General features: G+C 34.6%; 2 protein-coding genes across 8 annotated transcripts in view; one reads left to right on the top strand and one right to left on the bottom strand.

Annotated features, from left to right (window-relative positions):
- The window catches only part of LOC136041345 (uncharacterized), a 45,803-nt gene extending 39,958 nt beyond the window's left edge, over window positions 1-5,845 (bottom strand). The window contains exon 1 of the mRNA XM_065725977.1: window positions 5,724-5,845. The gene's annotated coding sequence lies outside the window, so the exon portion shown is untranslated. The remainder of the gene's footprint in view (window positions 1-5,723) is intronic.
- Window positions 5,846-5,889: 44 nt separating this feature from the next.
- LOC136041346 (transcription factor IIIA-like) overlaps window positions 5,890-19,650 on the top strand; it is a 50,402-nt gene continuing 36,641 nt past the window's right edge. The window contains exon 1 of one of the 7 annotated variants that reach the window (XM_065725985.1): window positions 5,890-5,913. Coding sequence is in view for 1 of the 7 variants with exons in the window: in XM_065725978.1 (XP_065582050.1) it covers window positions 6,111-6,176 (66 nt within the window). In the remaining 6 variants the exon portion in view is untranslated. The other 6 variants (XM_065725979.1, XM_065725980.1, XM_065725983.1 and 3 more) reach the window with 6 other exon arrangements.

Genomic DNA, 19,650 nt, shown 5'->3' with positions numbered 1-19,650 from the left:
GCTTGAGATCTTCTTGGAACTGATTAAGCAAGGCAGCCAGAACATTTGAGACATTTGTCTCAATTAGCTTTTGGATGGTATTTCCACTAGCCTTACAAACCAGGCAAAACCATTCACATGTAAGACTATCAGTCACTTTTCAGAACAATGCATATTCTGACTTTGATATCCTAATACACTCTATGCATAACCATTTGTCACAACCATCACATGATAAGACCAAAGACTGTTCATCAAGTTGATTCTGATGGCAACCACATTCATCCTTGTTCTTTTTAGGACCTAGCCAGATTCTCTTGTTGTTTGTTTAGGGCAGCATTTTAAACTACAGACAAGATGGGTAATGTAAATATTTTTTTAGTTTTCACTGCAATAAAGCAGGTTGTTACCCTCAGAGTAAACTCAGCAAGGGAAGCATTGATCCCTGCTCATCTCATCCTTATAATTAAAGGGATTTTACTCCTGGCAGGTACACTGGCACTTGCAGCAGGTGACCAACCCTCTTCTGCTTGCATGATCAGTGAATCAACACTAGGATACCAAAGTTATGGCTGAATTTTCAAATTTGCCCAAAAGAAAATTATATTGGCAACTTTGCAGCACAAACAACAACACAGAAAATTCAAAATACACAACAAATCATGGACAAATAATTTTTGGAACCATGGATAGAAGGTTCCAACTTTTGGATATCATGTAGTGTTTATTTGTCCCAAGATATATTGCATTTGGGACATAGAATCTTTACATAGCATGCACAGAGCCCACTATGCTACTGGTTGCACTATGTAGCAAACAACAATGAGCTAGTAAAGAGGTAATACTGTATGTAATGTGGTTAAACAGTTCAAGTGGTTATGGGAGAACATTCTATCCCTTCAGATAGTTTTAGAGAATTGGGATTGGTTCATGGTTAGACTTGGCTAGTTACAATTGGCAGACCACTACCCAAGGAAATATATATATATATTTTTTTTTATGTTTAAACTTAATGACAAGTAGCCCTTACATTCATGCCCTTTGTAATACAATTATTCTTCCACATGACAACTATTTAAATTGAATGTATCCATGGCAGGGTCTATCTATAATCTAAATACTTAGTTCTAACTTTAAAATCCAGCAAATGTATGATAGATTTAATAACCAAGGTAGCAACAAGGTGAGCACACCACTTGATGTATTTTAATACTTTTTCTAAATAAACTCACAGATCAATTTTAAAGCCCTTTAATGGATCCTAAGGGGACATCTTCTACCTTATTTTTGGAAAAAGAAATGACCTAAGAAAAGTGGTTAATAAGAAACCAAACAATTATAAATCAACTTTTTTCCAAGTTATATATTCAATAGGTAGACTATTTATCAAAAATGATTGATTCCATATATTTCAAAATTAATATATCTTTTAATTCTGCCATGGGATCCATGATTAGGATCCACTGCTGACTACCAGTGTATATAAAGTTGCCAATGTTATGTGGGAAACCAAAAGTCAATAATTTTCTGAGAAGTCAAGCTCAAAATTGATACAAAGTTCATGGAAATTTCTATAAAAAACAAGCAAGCATTCCTTTCCAGAAAACGTTGAAGCATTTTTCCTTTCCATTTTGGAAAAGCTTCCTGTCTCAAAGACATCAAAACAAAATTTTATTTGGGTCAGCAGTCAGGTTTTTTTTTTAATATATAACAAGAAATGGGCAATGAAGGATTAAAATTATTAGTTGTACTGTTTTACATGCTTGATGAGTATTATATTTGATTTGCCTTTTATCAATGGAGCCTAGTGTAACCTGTACATCACTTTAATAAACATATCTTTTATTGAACTTATGTACCTTACTTGTTTATGTTGACTCCTATAGAGGCACATAAGCCCAAACCTCTAACCTCTATTTTTAGCTCAAGACAGCTTCCTAGGTCACAAACCCAATCAAGGTAAACATAGTCTACACCTCTAGGCTAACTATTGTTCTTCACTTCAAATATGCTGAGACAATGCATCATATCATCAATGTAGGCTATTGTATATTGCAAGTGAAATAAAATGGGGTTTCCCAATGTAGGTTCAAATCCTACCAACAATGTCTAATATTACGTTTTGTGTACTCTGCTGTATGCTGTATATGCCTTGTCTCAGCATATACTAAGTGTGGACAGCCAGTTAGTCAAAAAGGTGTGGGCTATGTTTACCATGATAAGGGTCAAATCTTTACAGATTTATAAATTGTTTATTCAATTGGATCATGATGAATCAATGCATGTGGATTATATAATTTTAGCAAAATGGATTTATAATCAAATAGTAAGTTTTTAATCATTATTTTATAGCAAAAAAAAAGAGAAAATGTGTCATCTTTGAGGGTTTATCAAGGTCTAAAATTAAATTTCCAAGTAAAACAACATTACTTTAGGAAAGAGCATAAAAAAGGCATTGTGATGTATGTTCACCTTATTTGCAGTTCAGTAACTTAAAATTCTCCAAATTTATCAAATCTTCAAGCTAATCAAACAGCCTACTTTTTAATAAATTTAGACAAACCTATTGGAGAAATGATCACTTTCTAGGTGGTAGACATTTTTTTTTATAAAAAATTACTATTACAAGCCCCAAATTTAAAGCTAATAAGTAAAAACATGACAAACAAAAAATCACAAAATATACAATGCAGAAACTAAGAACTGGCAAAGAACAACAATAACAAAATAGCAGTATAAAAAATCATTTGTTAGTTATTAAAAAATATCAAAATGTCCAAAGGCAAGCAACAAAGTGTATGAAAAGCCTTAAATCAGCTTCATACAAGGAACATCTCAAGCAGCTTAAGCTACCTACCCTTGTCTATAGACACATGCATAGTGACAAGAAACTGACTTATAAACTCCTAAAGGGAAACTCTACCATCTTCAAGGGCAACCACAGTATCAGCCATCATCTCACAAGAGGACATTCAAAGAAGCTACCAAAATTAAGCTGCAGATGAAGAATCTGTCAACTGCATTTTTCAAGAAGAATAATTAACCAGTGGAATGAATATAAGGATTTTATTGTCAGCACTCCTTCTATCTAGTCTTTCAAAGATCAACTTGACAAGGAGCAGGAGAAGAAGCAGCGGAAGTTTGACTAGGAGTCATCAACTCAAGAGAACTATAGGTCTGGGGGACCTTAAAGCTCTCAAATGGATTAAGGTAATCAAGTTAAGGTGATGAATTAAACAGGGAATCAACATAAAAATCAAAAAGACAAACAATCCCAATGGGCTAACAGAAATTTTATTGTGATTTAGCTATTGAAGTGGTGAGTAGCAGTCTAACTACTGGACAACTTACCTTAATCTAAAAAGTAAGGAATATTTAGTAGGTATTAAAAATTTAGGTAAAATTCTAGTTGATTGACTTCTTACTATCTCAGAAAGTGGTTAGGTTAGGAAAATGAAACTTTCAGGGATGGGTCTACAGGCTAAAGTATGTCCTGGGAAGGTATTTTGAAGTACCCATCTCCACTCCTTCTCCCTCTAGAGGGCCTTGACCTTTAATGACCTTCAAAAATATGTGTTTTATAAAAATGAAATCTTGTAAAATAGATTTTCTGCTTGAATGAAGTACAACAAAACTGTTTTCAGCTTCACAACTTTACTCAATCCCAATTTATAAGGTTTTAAAGATATGCAAATACATTTCCTAAATTTTGAAAAGAAAATATTGATATGGCTCAGAATTCTGCTCAAATAACAGGAATTGCATTTTCAGAACTAAAGGCAGAGAAAAAGCAACTGGTAACTGAAAATTAAGGTAAAATGTTGTTTTGTCAAAATTTCAATAGGTATTTTAAAGTTAATTTATATCATATTAAAATTAAATTATATTAAAATTTCAATAGGTACCTCTCATGTAGGCAAATTTCAGGGCTCTCTAGAGGGAGAAGGAGTGGAGGTGGGTACTCTAAAAAACCTTCCTGGGACATACTTTAGCCAGTAGACCCATCCCTGAAAGTTTCATTTTCCTAACCTAACCCCTTTCTGAGATAGTAAGAAGTCAATCAACTAGAAATTTACCTAAATTTTTATTATTTAGCTACAATCAAGGCGAAAACACCAACTAATATACATTTTTATCTTCTTTTGAAAAATACTAATAACTTCCATTGCAATTAATAGCCCTCCTCTCAATCCTTAATAGACAAATTTATAGCCAAAACTGCATATATATTTTAAATAGTACAACTCTGTACTTCTTATCAATTTAACAGCAAATGCTAAACAAGCACCATGAAGACAAGAGCTGCACTATTGAAAATATAATTAGTAGACAAGCCTAAATAAAATTTTTTCTATATACCAGTCTGTTATGGACAGCAGTGGGAATTATAGTGGAAGCAAATTGCAAGAAAGACTATACTGCCAAAGTTCAACCAGGACTCTAGAGAGTCATAGTTGAACTTCATTGAAGTTATGATGCTATGGCTGTTTAAGTTTTTTATTTTTTTTTGTTTTCAAGTTTGTATTTTACATTTTGTCTTTTATATTTTGGTTTGTCTTGTCCTAAGGACAGTCCTTGGACATAGGGCCAAAATGTTCATTTAAAATTCTACCATCTTAACATGATTTGTTGTTTATGTGATGGGAGCAATTAGGCCTAGTATATTTACTGGGTAACAAAATGATTGATCAATTGGACAGTATCACTTACCTTGGCAGTAATATTAGTAAAGATGGTAGGAGTAGTGAAGATTTTAAAAGTAGCACCATGTAGAACTAGGGCTAAAAAGAAAGCAGGAAGCCAGTAGGTGGGGTAGGAGGATGTTGTAAAATAAGATTTAAGAGAAATTTAAACTTGCTGGGAGGTTGTAAAGATGGAGGCTTTAAATAAATTGGCATGGAGGAGGAGCATGGGTAAAATTGGTGCAAACAGTATTACTGGCTTTCATATAAAGTGAATATAGCACTTGATGCCTTTTTTAATGCTCTTTACAAATATAATAATTGCTTCTACCACAAATTCAGATTTAAGCACTTTGTGACCTCTTAAAAATGACCTATATATAGGGTCATTACAAATCTGTAATAGTTTTGAAACAAATTTGGGCTATATAATTGCACATCAGGGGGATGGGGGTAAAGCATAGCATATATTAAATGTGTAAACTAACCATTGCTGTATATTTTTTTTTATGTGTTTGTGCACATTGAATTTTAATGAGAAATCACCAGTGCAACAGCACAAACACATAATGACCCCATATATAGGTCATTTTTAAAAGGTCAAAAAGTGCTTAAATCTGAATTTGCAGTAGAAACAATTATTATATTTGTAAACAGCATTAAAAAAGGCATTGAGTGGTATATTCACTTTATATGAAAACCAGTGATACTGTTTGCATCAATTTTACCATAGCATGTATAGCTACTTTGGCCTCAGGCAGAGTGGTGTTGTGGTAAGTAGTTAGTAGTAGCCTAGGCTGGTATATTTGCAGTGAGTGGTTTGTTCACCTTGGTTCTAGCCAAGCAATGTAGACTAAAACATTTATTTTCTAGTAAATTCTCACTTCTTTTAAATGAATAGCAAACCTGAGTGTCATTGATTATGCACTAGATTAGGCTCCATGAGCAGTAGACATAAGGAGTAAGCCTAATGATTCTAAACTAGCCTAGGCCTAAATTAAAATTAGCCTATGACAGAAGTATTGTGTAGCCTAGATTTATCAAACAAAGACAAAAACCTACCATTTATATTAAGACAAAAAGTGCCTAATAGTTCAAACAGACTACTCAACAGTAATCTACTATTTCCCTCCAACAGATATTTTGTTTGTTTATACGCTGGTTGCTGCTGTAATCTAAATCGTAAATTGAAATACTTAAATAACGTTTGGAGATATTGACATTTCAACTAGAGAATTTCTATTTACAATATGTAAGAAGAAGAATTTGATCTAGGCCTACTTTCAAAGCCACTTTTTTTCATTTGATAACTTAAGCTAATCAGGGTGAATTATAAATATTGAAGAGATTAAATTTAAATTAGGACCGCGTGACAGCCTAATGGTCTGGTAACAATTTTTGCTCAAACCTTTTACTTTGCGTTTTAAACCATGTTGAAGTTCTGCTAAAATGCTTTGTTTTGAAAATGGATTAAGCTTAGGACTACGAGGACGCATTTTTATCAATAATTTCTGGGTAGTTTGTTTAATTAGCGGAGCCTTGTCAAAAAATGAGCTTAGCTTATAATCAATGTTGGTTTTGATGATAATTTATAATAGCTATGCACCCCTATTGACTGTGTCCCTCATTTTTATGTGAATTGATGTATCTCTAGGCTTTACATAAAACTCTGTTGGTTTGGCATTTGCGTACTTATCCTATGCTTAATTTGGTTACAATATGGAGTTCAGCTCTTTTAAAAAGAGCATCTTAATATAAAATAAATAGGGGATAACAATATATTTCTTATTTTTTTTCCATTTTCTGAATTTGGTCAATGTTTCTATTACCTGAACAATTGTTTAGGGTCATGAAACTATTGTTAATAGATACATTTTTACTTTTAGAACATCTTTTTTTTCTCGCAAAACTACCACAAACTCACCATCATGGAGTTATTCCTGCCCAAATATTCTTGTATTTACACATATAGAATTGCAATCATTTCTGTTTCCATTGATTAGATATCTGAAATTGCAAATAGGCTATGTAATACTTTAGAAACAAATTTTGGCTATAGATTTGCAAATTAGGGGGGTGGGGGTAAAGCATATCATATATTAAATATGTAAACTAACCATTGCTGTATATAATATATGCTATGCTTTACCCCACCCTTCTAATGTGCAAATATATAATAACTCCATAATGGTGAGTTTGCAGTAGTTTTTCAAGAGCAAAAAGATGTTCCAAAAGTCAAAATGCATCTATTAACAATAGTTTCATGACCCAAAACAATTGTTCAGGTAATAAGAACTTTGACCCCAAATTTCATAGCTACTCTTCTGACAATTTCACAATTACCTTAAATTACCTTAAATTGCACTGGCCGGCGAATAAGGTTGGGTGAACATCCTGTAGATTCGCCGGTTGAGTGATGGAGGTGGAAGTGCGTTGTCTAGTTCTGTTGAGTAGATCCACTGGCCTCCCAGTGTAGTTTCCACTCCATCGTAAGATCGTATGTAAGACAATAGTCTTACATATTTTCAAATCCTTATAAATTGAGAGTAAGTAAAGGTATGAGGCTTAAAACACTTTAGCTTGCTTGTGCCTCCTGTGTAGAAGATGATTTTTTTGAGGGGTTTTGCTTTTAAAACCCAAAGACTATAATAGGTCATACCTTAAATTATCTTAGGTTGCAACTTCTAGCAACTAAGTTTGAAAAACCAGTAGATGTTGCCAGGTAATGTTGATTTGATATTCATATCACAGTTCATGAGTGGATCATCACTATGTACATATATACAAGAAAGTTTGGCTTTATTGTTGGGTATCATTAGATGTATCACCAGCTGGGTATGTTTAAGGGCTAAAAGGGGGAGTTTGTAACTCCTAGACCCTGCTTGGTGACAGTGGTTTGTCCCACTGTGTCTTCAATGACCTGCTGCTCAAATCATGGTCAATACTATTCTTGTAGCTATCAACTGATATGGCTGACACAGTAGATGTGCTGTGTGAATTCCAGATTCAAACAACATTATTAGTGAAGAAGTCAAACCTCTCATGCTTTCTGCAAAATTTTTGATGCAGTTTTATGGGATTACTCATGTTCTGGTGTATTCATTGTGATTGAAAACAGACTTAATGGTGTTGTTGGTCATTATCTTAAATGCAAGGATGCCATCTCCTCTCTTTCTATGGTATGTTAGGGTAGGCAGGTCAGCTTTTCTAGCCATCATCAAAGGCTAATGCCCTTTTTAGGGGAAAGAGTTGAGATTGGTACTTCCAGGAGAACATTTATTTTCTAGATACAATTCTGAGAGTTTTATTCCCCTATCTCAACTCCTTGCCAAGATAGCAAAAAGCCTATACATTGGATTTCACCATTATGTAACAAGTCCCTCCAGTTTTGGCTGTTTAGAATATAAAAAAAAAGTTTTGGCTGAATGACTAAGTACATAATTTGAATTGAAATATTGTTTAAAATGATTTTAAAATATGGATAACAATGGAAAAGGACAGAATTATTTTGGTGATAATTTGAATTTGATATTGATGATAATTTGATATTGAATTGAACATCCTGTATACATAAAGTGAAAATTTACTGTTTTTTGTGTTTTCTTTTAGCTTTGTATGTAGCCTAGGGCTATGTATAGGTCTACCAATGGGGTGGGGTGCATTGACAGAAATATAACCATAATATTTAGAAAGAGCATAAAATAATAAATCTAATGACTCTACTTGTATTTTATCAAGAAAGGGAAAAAGCCTAAATTACATATTCTCTATTGTTTTTCTGTTTCTGGATTGTGTTAATATTGCTTTTTTTCTGTTAAATCTATTTAAGGAAAAGAGTGACATGTAATAAAATGTATACTTTTTGCCATATATTCAAACTTTGAGGGGGGGGGGTGGAGGTAAAGTAATTTGCTATTAGGAATTATATAAGTAAGCATTTCATAATTTGTAAGTTATTTTTGGCTTTTATAGTGATTTCTTCTGTGGATGAGAATTCAGCATTAGCACCAGAGCCAGTTTCATAAGGGATTTAATAAGGAAAAGTTTGCAGCTTGGGGTCATTTGAACCTGCATAGATCCCATCATAAGTTTGGATGGAAATTTGGTGGAAAACTTTGACTAATTTGTTTCAATGTTTGTTAAATAGGTTTCTAATAATTTTCATTTTGAGATACCTCTTAAGGGGATGCATCTTCTGCTTGGCTGGTCAATCTATAGGAAATTTTTAGCAGTTTCATCTGCACAATGATTACCCATCATACCTGAGCAACTAGGAACATGCTTGATCCAAGAGCTCAATGCTTGACATTGAGTCTGACTAAGTTATACAATTTTCTAAATTAAAACTAGGCAGAAAATTATTTAGAACATATTTAAGGGCCACATTTACAAAATTAATTTTGGCTAACATAATAAATAAATCATATATAATATGGGCTAAAAATACTGATGATTTGAACCACTTTTTCTACTCCAGAAGGCTTTTGTTTGAAAAGAGTTTCAGTATTTAGGAATAACATCTACAAATCTAACTGCTTGATTAGAAGTTTGATGTTTTATCAGAAAAGGGTACAAAACTTTAATTTTCTTAAATTGGAGTGTTTTCACCTACAAATTTGTTTTGTACAGAGCCTCAAGTCGTTTACTAAGCCATCTCTCAGGTGACCACAGTCATTTCAAATAGAAAGCCATAGCTCGGCTGAATTACATGCATTCTCTATATCTCTATTTCTTGCCAATCTTCTAGATGAGACTTTTTACAACCACATCAAAGAGGAACATTTCTTTCAACATTCTTTCAGCACATTTCAAGGTGTGATTTATTGTTGCCAAGTAGGAAGTGAGCTCAACTGAAATGATCTTTTCACTTTGTTGCAGCACAACACAATCACATAAAAGATGGAAACATTATTTTATAGAGACCTAGGTCACATGATTATCCAATTTTATCCTTATACTTGAGGCAATTTTTTCAGTTTTTTGCTTCCACTATCTGAATAATATTGTATACATTTAAAAATTTAGAAAAGTTGTAGAAAACCAAAGAAGTAAAATAAAAAGAACGGATGTTTTGAATCCACCAGGATCTGCCCACAAGTATTCCCCAAGTATTTTGAAATTGGAACCAAGAATTTGGTTCCAACTTACATCAAAACAGGTAACTTTTTTGTGTATGGTCTAAGAATGACAACTTTTCATATGTTGGGCTGCTTTCCTCAACTTCTAACTTAGACCATGTTGTTGCTTTGTTTGGCAGTCATGAGGTCAAAGTTTTAAAGAAGGATTCTACTCTGACCACCTTCCTCTACTAGCTTTTACTCATCCCCACCTAGGGCTCAAAATACAGGATCAAATTGGTTTTCCTACCGTGATTGGAAAAATGTGTCAAGTGAGTCCTTCCTTTAGTTGAGGCTGTGACAAGATGCTGAGCAAAATGAAAGTGCCTTTAGTTGGGAGGGACACAGCCCCAAAAGATTTGTGATCAGGGAGACGTTGTATTTGCAAATTAATGGGAAGAAGATCAAGTTGCTAAGGTTAGGAGTAAGCAGAGATGAAATGGTGGCGTTGGGTAATGAAAAGATTTATCAGGTGGACAGCTTCACTTACCTTGGTAGTATTTTTAATAAAGATAGTGGAAGTAAGGAAGATGTTAGTTAAAAGTAGAATAGCCAAGGCTCAGGATGTTTTTTCATTGTTAAAAAAGTTTGGAAGAATAGGAAGATAAGTCTGCAAATCAAGATTAGACTATCAAAGAAACATTAGAAGGGAAAGGAGAAAGAAAAAATTAAATTAGACAAAAAAAGACTACATTAATAAATTTATAATAAAAAATCTTGTGAATACTTATCTCGATTTATCAGCAGTTAATCCAACCAATCATGCACCAAACCATCATCTGTGATTTTTTGTGAATGGTGAAGTCCTCCCCTCACAGAGTGCAGACAGTCTGGTATTATAATCTTCCTTTGTTAGTATTAAAGCTTATTCAAATAGGGAATGCATAGAACACCCCCCCCCCAAAAAAAAAGTCCCTTTGCTAATAGCTCTCCAAGATTCTAAATCAGCAGAAATACTACTTAATTTAAAAACCCTCCTTAACATCCCCATAAGGTTTGCTCTGTGGACTCAAAACTACTACCCAACTAAAATAGTTGTGTATAACATCCCTCCAGAAATACCTATTCAGGAGCTAAAGGAAGAGCTCTCTGACAGAACTGGTAACCTAATCCTAGTTGCAGATGTCCCTCTACTGGGCAAACCAGATGTTAATGGCCAAAAGTCAAGCAAGTCTTTCTTATTCACACTCAGAGAAAAAAACATGTCCTTGGCCAGGTATTTGTCTACCTGGGCCAACAAATGAAATCTCACAAGCCCTACAAACCAAAACCTATCCAGTGCCAAAAATGTTCAAAACTAGGAAACACAACAAACAAATGCAGTGAAATCTTACAAGCCTGCAGTAAATGTAAAAGCTCACATCCCAAAGGAATGGCAAATTGTAAAAACGATCAGCCTACATGTATAAACTGCAAAGACCCTCGTGATTATTCCGATAAAATACTACACTCTACATATAAAAAACGAGCACTAACACTCCAAATAGCAACAGAAAAAGCTATACCTTACCCATTTGCAGCTATGGAAGCAAATGCAGCCCAATCATGCCAAACTAAACCCTTTATGAAACTACCCAATACTTTCACTTGCAGAATACCCAACCTACCGAAATTAACAAGCACCCCCCCCCCATAAGACTCTTTTCTCAAAACACCCCAGCTCATGTTCTTATCCGAGAGGATTGCCAAAGCTGAGCCAACTAGCCTCCACATTCAATAGTAGGAGGTTAGCCTGGCAACCCCTCCCAAGCAGAAATGAATCAGAAGCATTACCAGGAATTAATCCCCTATTAAATGTCAATCTGGATGAAAATCAAAACAAGCTAACACCTAATATATGCCTCTTTATACTAAACTCTAATACAGTTTAGTCTATGAACCTACAACTGCAACAGAACGTAAAAATCACAAATAAATTGGCAAACATGTACCTACCCAATCACATGTTTATCAAAGCAAAAGAGCATCTTGCTTTACTCCTAGCAAAGCTAAACACACAGTCATATGAAAACTAAAGCAACAAAGCAGCACATCTCAATACTTCAGTGGAATGTAAGATCACTTTCAGAAAATAAGTTAAATGAACTAATATTTTTTATGAATAAACATCCATTGATATTGCTTGCCTTCAGGAAACCCATTTGACCAAAAACCAACAAACAAAGTCTCCAGGATATGCTATCCAGAGAAAGGATAGGTCTTAAGAGAGAAAAGGAGGTAGTGTAGCTTTAATAATAAATAACAACATCAAATTTTGTGGCATTATCTTTCCAGAATTTTTAAATGGTGTTGATGCATTTGGATTCAATGTTTGGCTGAGTAATGCCAAAACTTCCATAATAAGGTTTTATAACCCTAATGATGTCATGGATTTCCTAAACTACAGATGTCATGGATTTCTTCATTTATAAAACTAATTCTAATAGAATAGAATATATTTATTCACTACAATAGCCGGAGCTAGCATTAGCATGTCATGACAAAAATAATTTATACCTTCAAAAACACTCACAGGAAAATTTAAACAAACATTATATTAATCAAACATTAAATATTAGTCGCGTCAATATTATTAAAATGACGGGTAAAATATGGAATAAATGATTTGCAATATCTCTCAGTACTATAGGCTGAGCAAGTCAGTAACTGTGGACAAATCTTTTTTATTTGTTGCAGTCTAGTAACTGGTCCTTCAGTTGGGGGGCTCACAAAGTTGGGTAGTAGATGATAATGAGTTGGGGAATTTAAACAATTTAGTCCAAATCTATATGTTAAGCCATGTCAACGACTATCAAGTGCGTCCAAATTGAGTTGTTTCAGTGCATCTTCTTAAGTTGAGTAGTTTTGTCCAAGTATAATTTTTACAGCTCTTTTTTGTATCGTCTCAAGTCTATCTGTTTGATCTTTTGTCAATCCCGGATGCCAAGCAGGGCATGCATACTCAAGAGAAGGTCTAACATAGCTGCAGTATACAGACTTTAAAACCTCAGTTGGTGTACCAAATCTTTTTAGGTTGGAAAATGAATGTAAAAGCGAGGCGCCTTTTTTAGTCAGATAGTTAACGTGCGAATTCCATCTTAAATCATCGTCCAAAAGAATCCCAAGTATTTTAACAGTTTTCTTTGTTGGCAGTATGGAATTATGAGAAGAGTGGTTGTTACCCTTTAGGAAGGAAAATGTCATATCAGAGCTCTTAGTTTCACTGACCGTCAGTTTTACCTTTCCTAATCCAGCTTTTAGATCATGATAGATTTTGATCAAGTCAGACTGTTCAGTAGTCGGAGGGCTTAGTTGCAGTGATAAAACAGTTAAATCATCAGCAAATTTAAAACGCTCACGTATTGTTTTTAAAATACGGTTAAAAACAATAAGAAAAGAAAGCGGGCCTAATTTAGTCCCTTGTGGTGAACCACAAAAAATATTTACAAATTCAAATGGCTCATGATCAGGAAGTTAAACACACTGAGATCTTTCAAAAAGAAAACTAGCGAGCATTCGTACCACAAATGGACGGGCACCCATAGCCTTTGCTTCTTCCACAACTACATTATGATCAAGACTACCAAAAGCCTTAACTATGTCTGCAAATAATGCATCAACACAGGCCCCATTATTTTCTAAGTACTTAAGGATAGTATCCAACAATGCAACCAAATAATGAACAGTACTATGCCCGGATCTAAATCCAAATTGTTGGGGATCAATATTATCATTTATGTCCTCAAATAAACAATCAAAAATAAAACTTTCAAATACTTTTGAGAGAGCTGGAGTTTTCGAAATCGGCCTCGTCTCGGTTATATCTTTAGGTGCCTTACATTTGGGGATTGGCGTTACATACGCCTTTTTAAAAATACATGGGAAAATACCATCAATAAAACACTGGTTAAAAATTGCCGTTAAAGGAGTAGATAAAAGATCAGCACACTCAATAATCAATTTAATTGGTATCTCACTAGGATAACTAGATTTACGAGAATCAAGTGCCTTTAACTTTTTAGCAACTGAACAAATCTCTAGTATTGGGATATTTGAAACTGAATCATTCGGTGTAATTTTCTTAGTTGCGGATGAATTTTACAAATAGATGCAAAAAAGTCATTAATTTCACTAGGTAACAGGGGTATACCATTGATATCTCTCTCTTCAACTCTGGTTACTTTTTTCTCGATAATGTTCTGAACTAAGGCATGGAACTTCCTTGGGTTGGATTTATATATTTTGCTTATTATTTTTGACCCATACTGCTTACGTGAACATCTTATTTTATATACAATTAAATTTCTTACTCTTTTGAAATCTTTTACGGGTCCAGTTAAATGCAATTCGTTTCTCACTTTTATCAGATTCCGAATCTCTTGAGTCATCCATGGTTTATCATTAGATTTCACATATATATTTTTTTTGGGAAAATTTCACAGTATTTTTCGAATAGTTCCTTACAGAATAAACTTGCCATTTTGTCACCATCAGACAATGAGAGAATATCACGCCAGTCACGATCTGTGAGCCATTTCTTGTAGAGATTTACTAGTTCAGGTGTGAAAGGCCTGTACACCACACTGTTTATTTGTCTATTTGGGATAAAATGATTGGGTGTCCAAGGAACACACTGGTGATCACTCAAACCTAATTGGGGTAATGTAACTGGAGTATTATAATATTCAGGACAGTTGCTAAAAATGAGATCCAACATACTGTTACCTCTTGTGGGCACATTGACAACCTGCTTAAGTGATAGTGAGTTACTTAGCCATTTGGCATCTAAGTCATTAAAGTCACCACACATTATGATACCAGCATTAGGATACAAGGATCGTACATTGTCAGTGCAATTCTGTAAGTAATTCACAAGGTCTTTACGATAGGGGCCACGGGGTGGATAGTAAACAACACATATCACCAGTGATGCCACTTCCTTGGGAAGCTTCTTAGGCCTGCACCACAACCATAATACTTCAAAACCATGCTTATTTGGTATATTACTGAAAGTGAGAACTCGATTTCTTACAGACGATCGACAAATAATACCAACACCACCACCGTGTTACTGAAATATCATTGGGTGTCATTCTAGGTTTGAAATAGGTATCATATCCTTCAAATGCTACAACATCTTCAGTCGCGGACCATGATTCACAGATACAAGCAATATCAACCAGTTCATTCTTCAAGCAAAGTTCAACCTCTTCTAATTTGTTCATAAGTGACCGGACATTTGATAATAGTATTTTCTGAAATATATAGGGATGAAAGAAGGGCTTATACTGCCGTCTCGAATCTCCTTGCCAGCACTTTGAATCGGTTCCAAGTTGGGATACTCGGAAGACATGGTTTGGGGGTGGGTGAATCTTTGATTTCTTTGAAATTCCAAACTGGTTGGTTGTTAGTACTGGATATATTGTCGGAAGGCTGGCAGATGTTGGTTTTTGCCAGTTTCTCCAAGTTTTCATGAGGAGTGGTTGGTATGAGGGGGAGGGATCTGCATTGACTGATTTAAGATAGGTGGTTTGAGCTTCAAGCTCATAAGTGGGACTGTAAATTGTTGTCTTTGGCAGCCATGTTTTAACAGAGGTGGAATTTTTCGCTCCCCGTTTTTTGAACTTCGAAATTCAGTATTGGAACGTAGCTTTTTCCTTCTGGGGGAAGTGAGATGCACATTAGGACAACAGTTCATGAAACAAAGGCCATGAGCAAATTTTTTACACAGAGATCTGTGAGGCAGAATACAACACTCATCACGGCAGATGCCTTTGAAATAATCCAAGCAAATATGGAGAAGCGTGTAATTCTCCGCCTTTCTACAGCCTTGCCTTATGTGAAATCTGCAGACACGTCGTTCAGGAATATGATCTGTTTTAAGACCCTCTTCATCTGTATGCGGAGACTGAGAATACTCTAGGTCGGTTTGTGGTGTTTGACTAGTAAGAAAGCTACTGCATTGAACAGATACATTATTACTGAGAACTTTAGAGCTGGTTATATTACCCTGGTTTAAGCACTTCTCACAGGTAAAAAGAAAGAAACGTCCCGAGGGTTTCTGCAGAGCAAGGACTATGTCTGCATCAATTGCAGCGCAGACCGCATGCACGCGGTGTAAGCAAAGATGCCAATCAAACGAAGGGCTGTCTTTTGTCGGTTCGTCACATAAGAGGCAGCTCAGATCAGGACCCTGAGGAGTCATTTCTTTCCTCGATGATATTTTCTATAGTATCCATAATTCTCAGTGAACCGCCAGGAATGCCTGGAGATTTAGATGACAAGTTTTCTACTTGGAAGATTGTGCTCTTTTTAAGTTGATCCTGGATTTTATCATTGTTACTTTGCTGTTTTGGACTATTATTTTTCGATCTCAGTTTTTTAAGAGTAAAGGTTTTTGGGGAATCTTTTTGTGTACAAATTACGCACACAAAGGTCTTCTTCAAGTCATTAGAGTATTTAGTTTTTCCACAATTAAAATGAGACCATTTATTACATTTGATACACTACACGCCGCCTGTTTTGCTTGTAATTCTTTTTAAACAGATACCACACTGCTCCAGATCCATAATAAATATCGCTAGTGAGTACACCGAGTTCAAATTGCAAAAATGTCAATAGTAAATAAATCAAAACAATCGGATATAAAAGGACTCTAGGGAAATTACTCAGGTTAATTCTTAATCAAAGTTCCCAAGGGAATTTTCACTCAAGAAGAAAAATAATCCGCTTATTCAAAATATAATCCCTTGGTTACTGAATTGAATATTAGCTGTAGGTCTGGTAGAGACTATAATCCTTTAGTAATAGGTTATGCTAAAAAAAACAGTTATTTATGGATATTTTAATGCGCACAGCCTTCTGTGGGGGGACAAGTCAGCAAATAAACTGGCAAGTTTATTGAAAGTTTGATATCAAATAATACTGAATTTGCATTTGCTACCCCTCCGAATCTAAATACATATTTTGACCACCAAAAGTGGTAAATTTAACCGTAACTGACCTACAAATTGTGTCAATAAATATTTTGAGTAATATTTATATAAATAGAATTGACAACCTTTGCAAAGACCGTTTTGCCATAGTTTCCTCATTAAATGAACCAGCTAAGATTCATAACCTCAAATATATTAACACTAAAGCAAATCGCTTCAAAAATAAGCTTATTGATGAAATTTTAAGTCTCGCCCAGGACTCATATGTTTCACTGGTAACAGCGGACACACATGCTGAAGTTTTGGCATCCATACTAACAAATAGAGCTAATCATGCTATCCCATAGACAGCACCCAGGAAAACGACCTCAAACACACTCCTAAAGCACGGTGGGCAAAAGAGTGCCAAATTAACTGGAGAACAAAAAAGGTAGCTTGGAGAACAGGTATAATTGGTAACCATCAGGCAGATGAAATTGCAAAAAAATGCTTTAAATATTGACCAGCCAAGTGGGAGACCAATCCCCATTAGAGACATATAGCCTACTGCTGGAGATTATCAGAGGTATTGTTAAATAAGAATAATACAACTTTATTGCCCTTCCCCAATAAGTACCTTTCTAAAATTTATCATAGAATTTAGTCTGGCTTGAATGGGCCAAATTTCCAGGCGTTTTCATATCAGTTCCCTAATTCAAGTGGCTGAGTTCCCTCTTCCCCTCTTTACAGGTATTGTAATTTAAAAACTGAAACAATCAACCATTGCCTATTTAAATGTAATATGCTGACGTCTGCATAGTATATCCTGCAATATAAACTGTTAAGGTGCTTCAAACACCACAAAATCACACTATCAGTTAAGAGTCTATCTGACTATACTTGCACACAGAGCTCAGAAATTAGTGTTTATTTTGTTATATTTCAACTGTGTTCATCTCACAGAGATGAGAATTCTCAAATGGAAAAAGGGAATTTTGTAACTTTGATGGTTTCTTAAACGTGTTTCCTGTCATTCATAGCACTCAGTCATCAGCATATGGTATATCTGTATGAGGGAGAATCCTTTCACAGAGGAAAGGTGTGAATAATAGGCAACCGAGGACTATACCCTCTAGAAGGTGTATGGCTATTGCTCTGGGAGAAGAGCTGTATTAATCTGAACAATGAAAGATCTCTTTTCAATATAGTATTTGATTATTGAAAGCACTGTTGGAGGTAGTCCAATGTTTTTAAGCTTGGCAATTAGTAGTTGATGGTCCATATTATCATAGGCACTCTTGAAATCCAAAAATAGCAGCAATTAGAATATGATTCTTGGAACTGTTTTCCTCTATAGATTTTTTTTTTTTTTTTTTAAGAAACCAAACGTTTGTGGATGAATGGCGTTTGCTGAAGCCAGTTTGATTCTGAGGCATCATATTTTACCCTCTACAGGCCATAGAAGTTAATAATAGATGATATTCTTTATGAACTTTCCTTCCATTAGAGTTATTACAGTTGAAGAAGTAGGAAGTTTTTTTGTCTAGAATAGGCAGAAGAGATATCATTTCCAGATCTTGGGGCTTACTAATGTGTACCATGCAAGACTAAAACAAGTTAAAAGTTTCTGTTTAAAAATTAGTTTGATGTTTTTAATCTATGTCAAATGTATATCACATGTTTTCCTTTTACTGTAATGTCTTGTACTTTTGAGCTAATTCATTTCAGAAGGTAAGAAAATACACTCTGATTCCTGATAAGGTTGATAAATAGTTTTCGTGCTTGTTATGGTAGGCATATTATGGGTGTTGGTTATTAAATTTGAGGGGAACTGTTGCAAACAGATTTTCCTTACATTATCATAAGAGGAGTTATTAAGATAAGATACACTTTTATTTACAAAAAAAAAAAATCTCTATAAAAACTCATCTGATCTGAATTCATAATTTAATGTAAAAAAAAATTACAAAATACACAATCAAACACAAATCAGGAAAACAGATATGATTAAATTTGCCAGTACATTAGAATTACTAATGTAATTGAACAAATCAGATGCTTCAGCTGGATGGCCAATTGGGTTATAAAAACTGATTATATATATTTGTGTTTTATTGAGCCAAATTTTGGCTTAAATTGTATCAAGATGATTACGAAAACAAGGTAAACCAATACCACTGAACTCGATGTTATTTTTATGAAGATTTTTTTCTATGGTATCACTTGATGGAAATCTTGTTTGTAATCTAGCTGAGCAAAATCAAAGTGCCTTTAGTTGGGAGTGACACAGCCCCAAAAGATTTGTGATCAGGGAGACGTTGTATTTGCAAATTAATGGGAAGAAGATCAAGTTGCTAAGGTTAGGAATAAGCAAAGATGAAATGGTGGCGTTGGGTAATGAAAAGATTTATCAGGTGGACAGCTTCACTTACCTTGGTAGTATTTTTAATAAAGATAGTGGAAGTAAGGAAGATGTTAGTTAAAAGTAGAATAGCCAAGGCTCAGGATGTTTTTTCATTGTTAAAAAAGTTTGGAAGAATAGGAAGATAAGTCTGCAAATCAAGATTAGACTATCAAAGAAACATTAGAAGGGAAAGGAGAAAGAAAAAATTAAATTAGGCAAAAAAAGACTACATTAATAAATTTATAATAAAAAATCTTGTGAATATTTATCTCGATTTATCAGCAGTTAATCCAACCAATCATGCACCAAACCATCATCTGTGTTTTTTTGTGAATGGTGAAGTCCTCCCCTCACGGAGTGCAGACAGTCTGGTATTATTGCAGACAGTCAAAGCAGACAGTTCTGGCTTCCTTTGTTAGTATTAAAGCTTATTCAAATAGGGAATGCATAGAACACCCCCCCAAAAAAAGTCCCTTTGCTAATAGCTCTCCAAGATTCTAAATCAGCAGAAATACTACTTAATTTAAAAACCCTCCTTAACATCCCCATAAGGTTTGCTCTGTGGACTCAAAACT

Source organism: Artemia franciscana, unplaced genomic scaffold (assembly GCF_032884065.1).
Source record: "Artemia franciscana unplaced genomic scaffold, ASM3288406v1 PGA_scaffold_166, whole genome shotgun sequence".
In the NCBI taxonomy this organism is placed as follows: domain Eukaryota; kingdom Metazoa; phylum Arthropoda; class Branchiopoda; order Anostraca; family Artemiidae; genus Artemia; species Artemia franciscana.
Note: the sequence above shows the minus strand (reverse complement) of the source record. Positions and strands in the feature narration are given on the sequence as shown.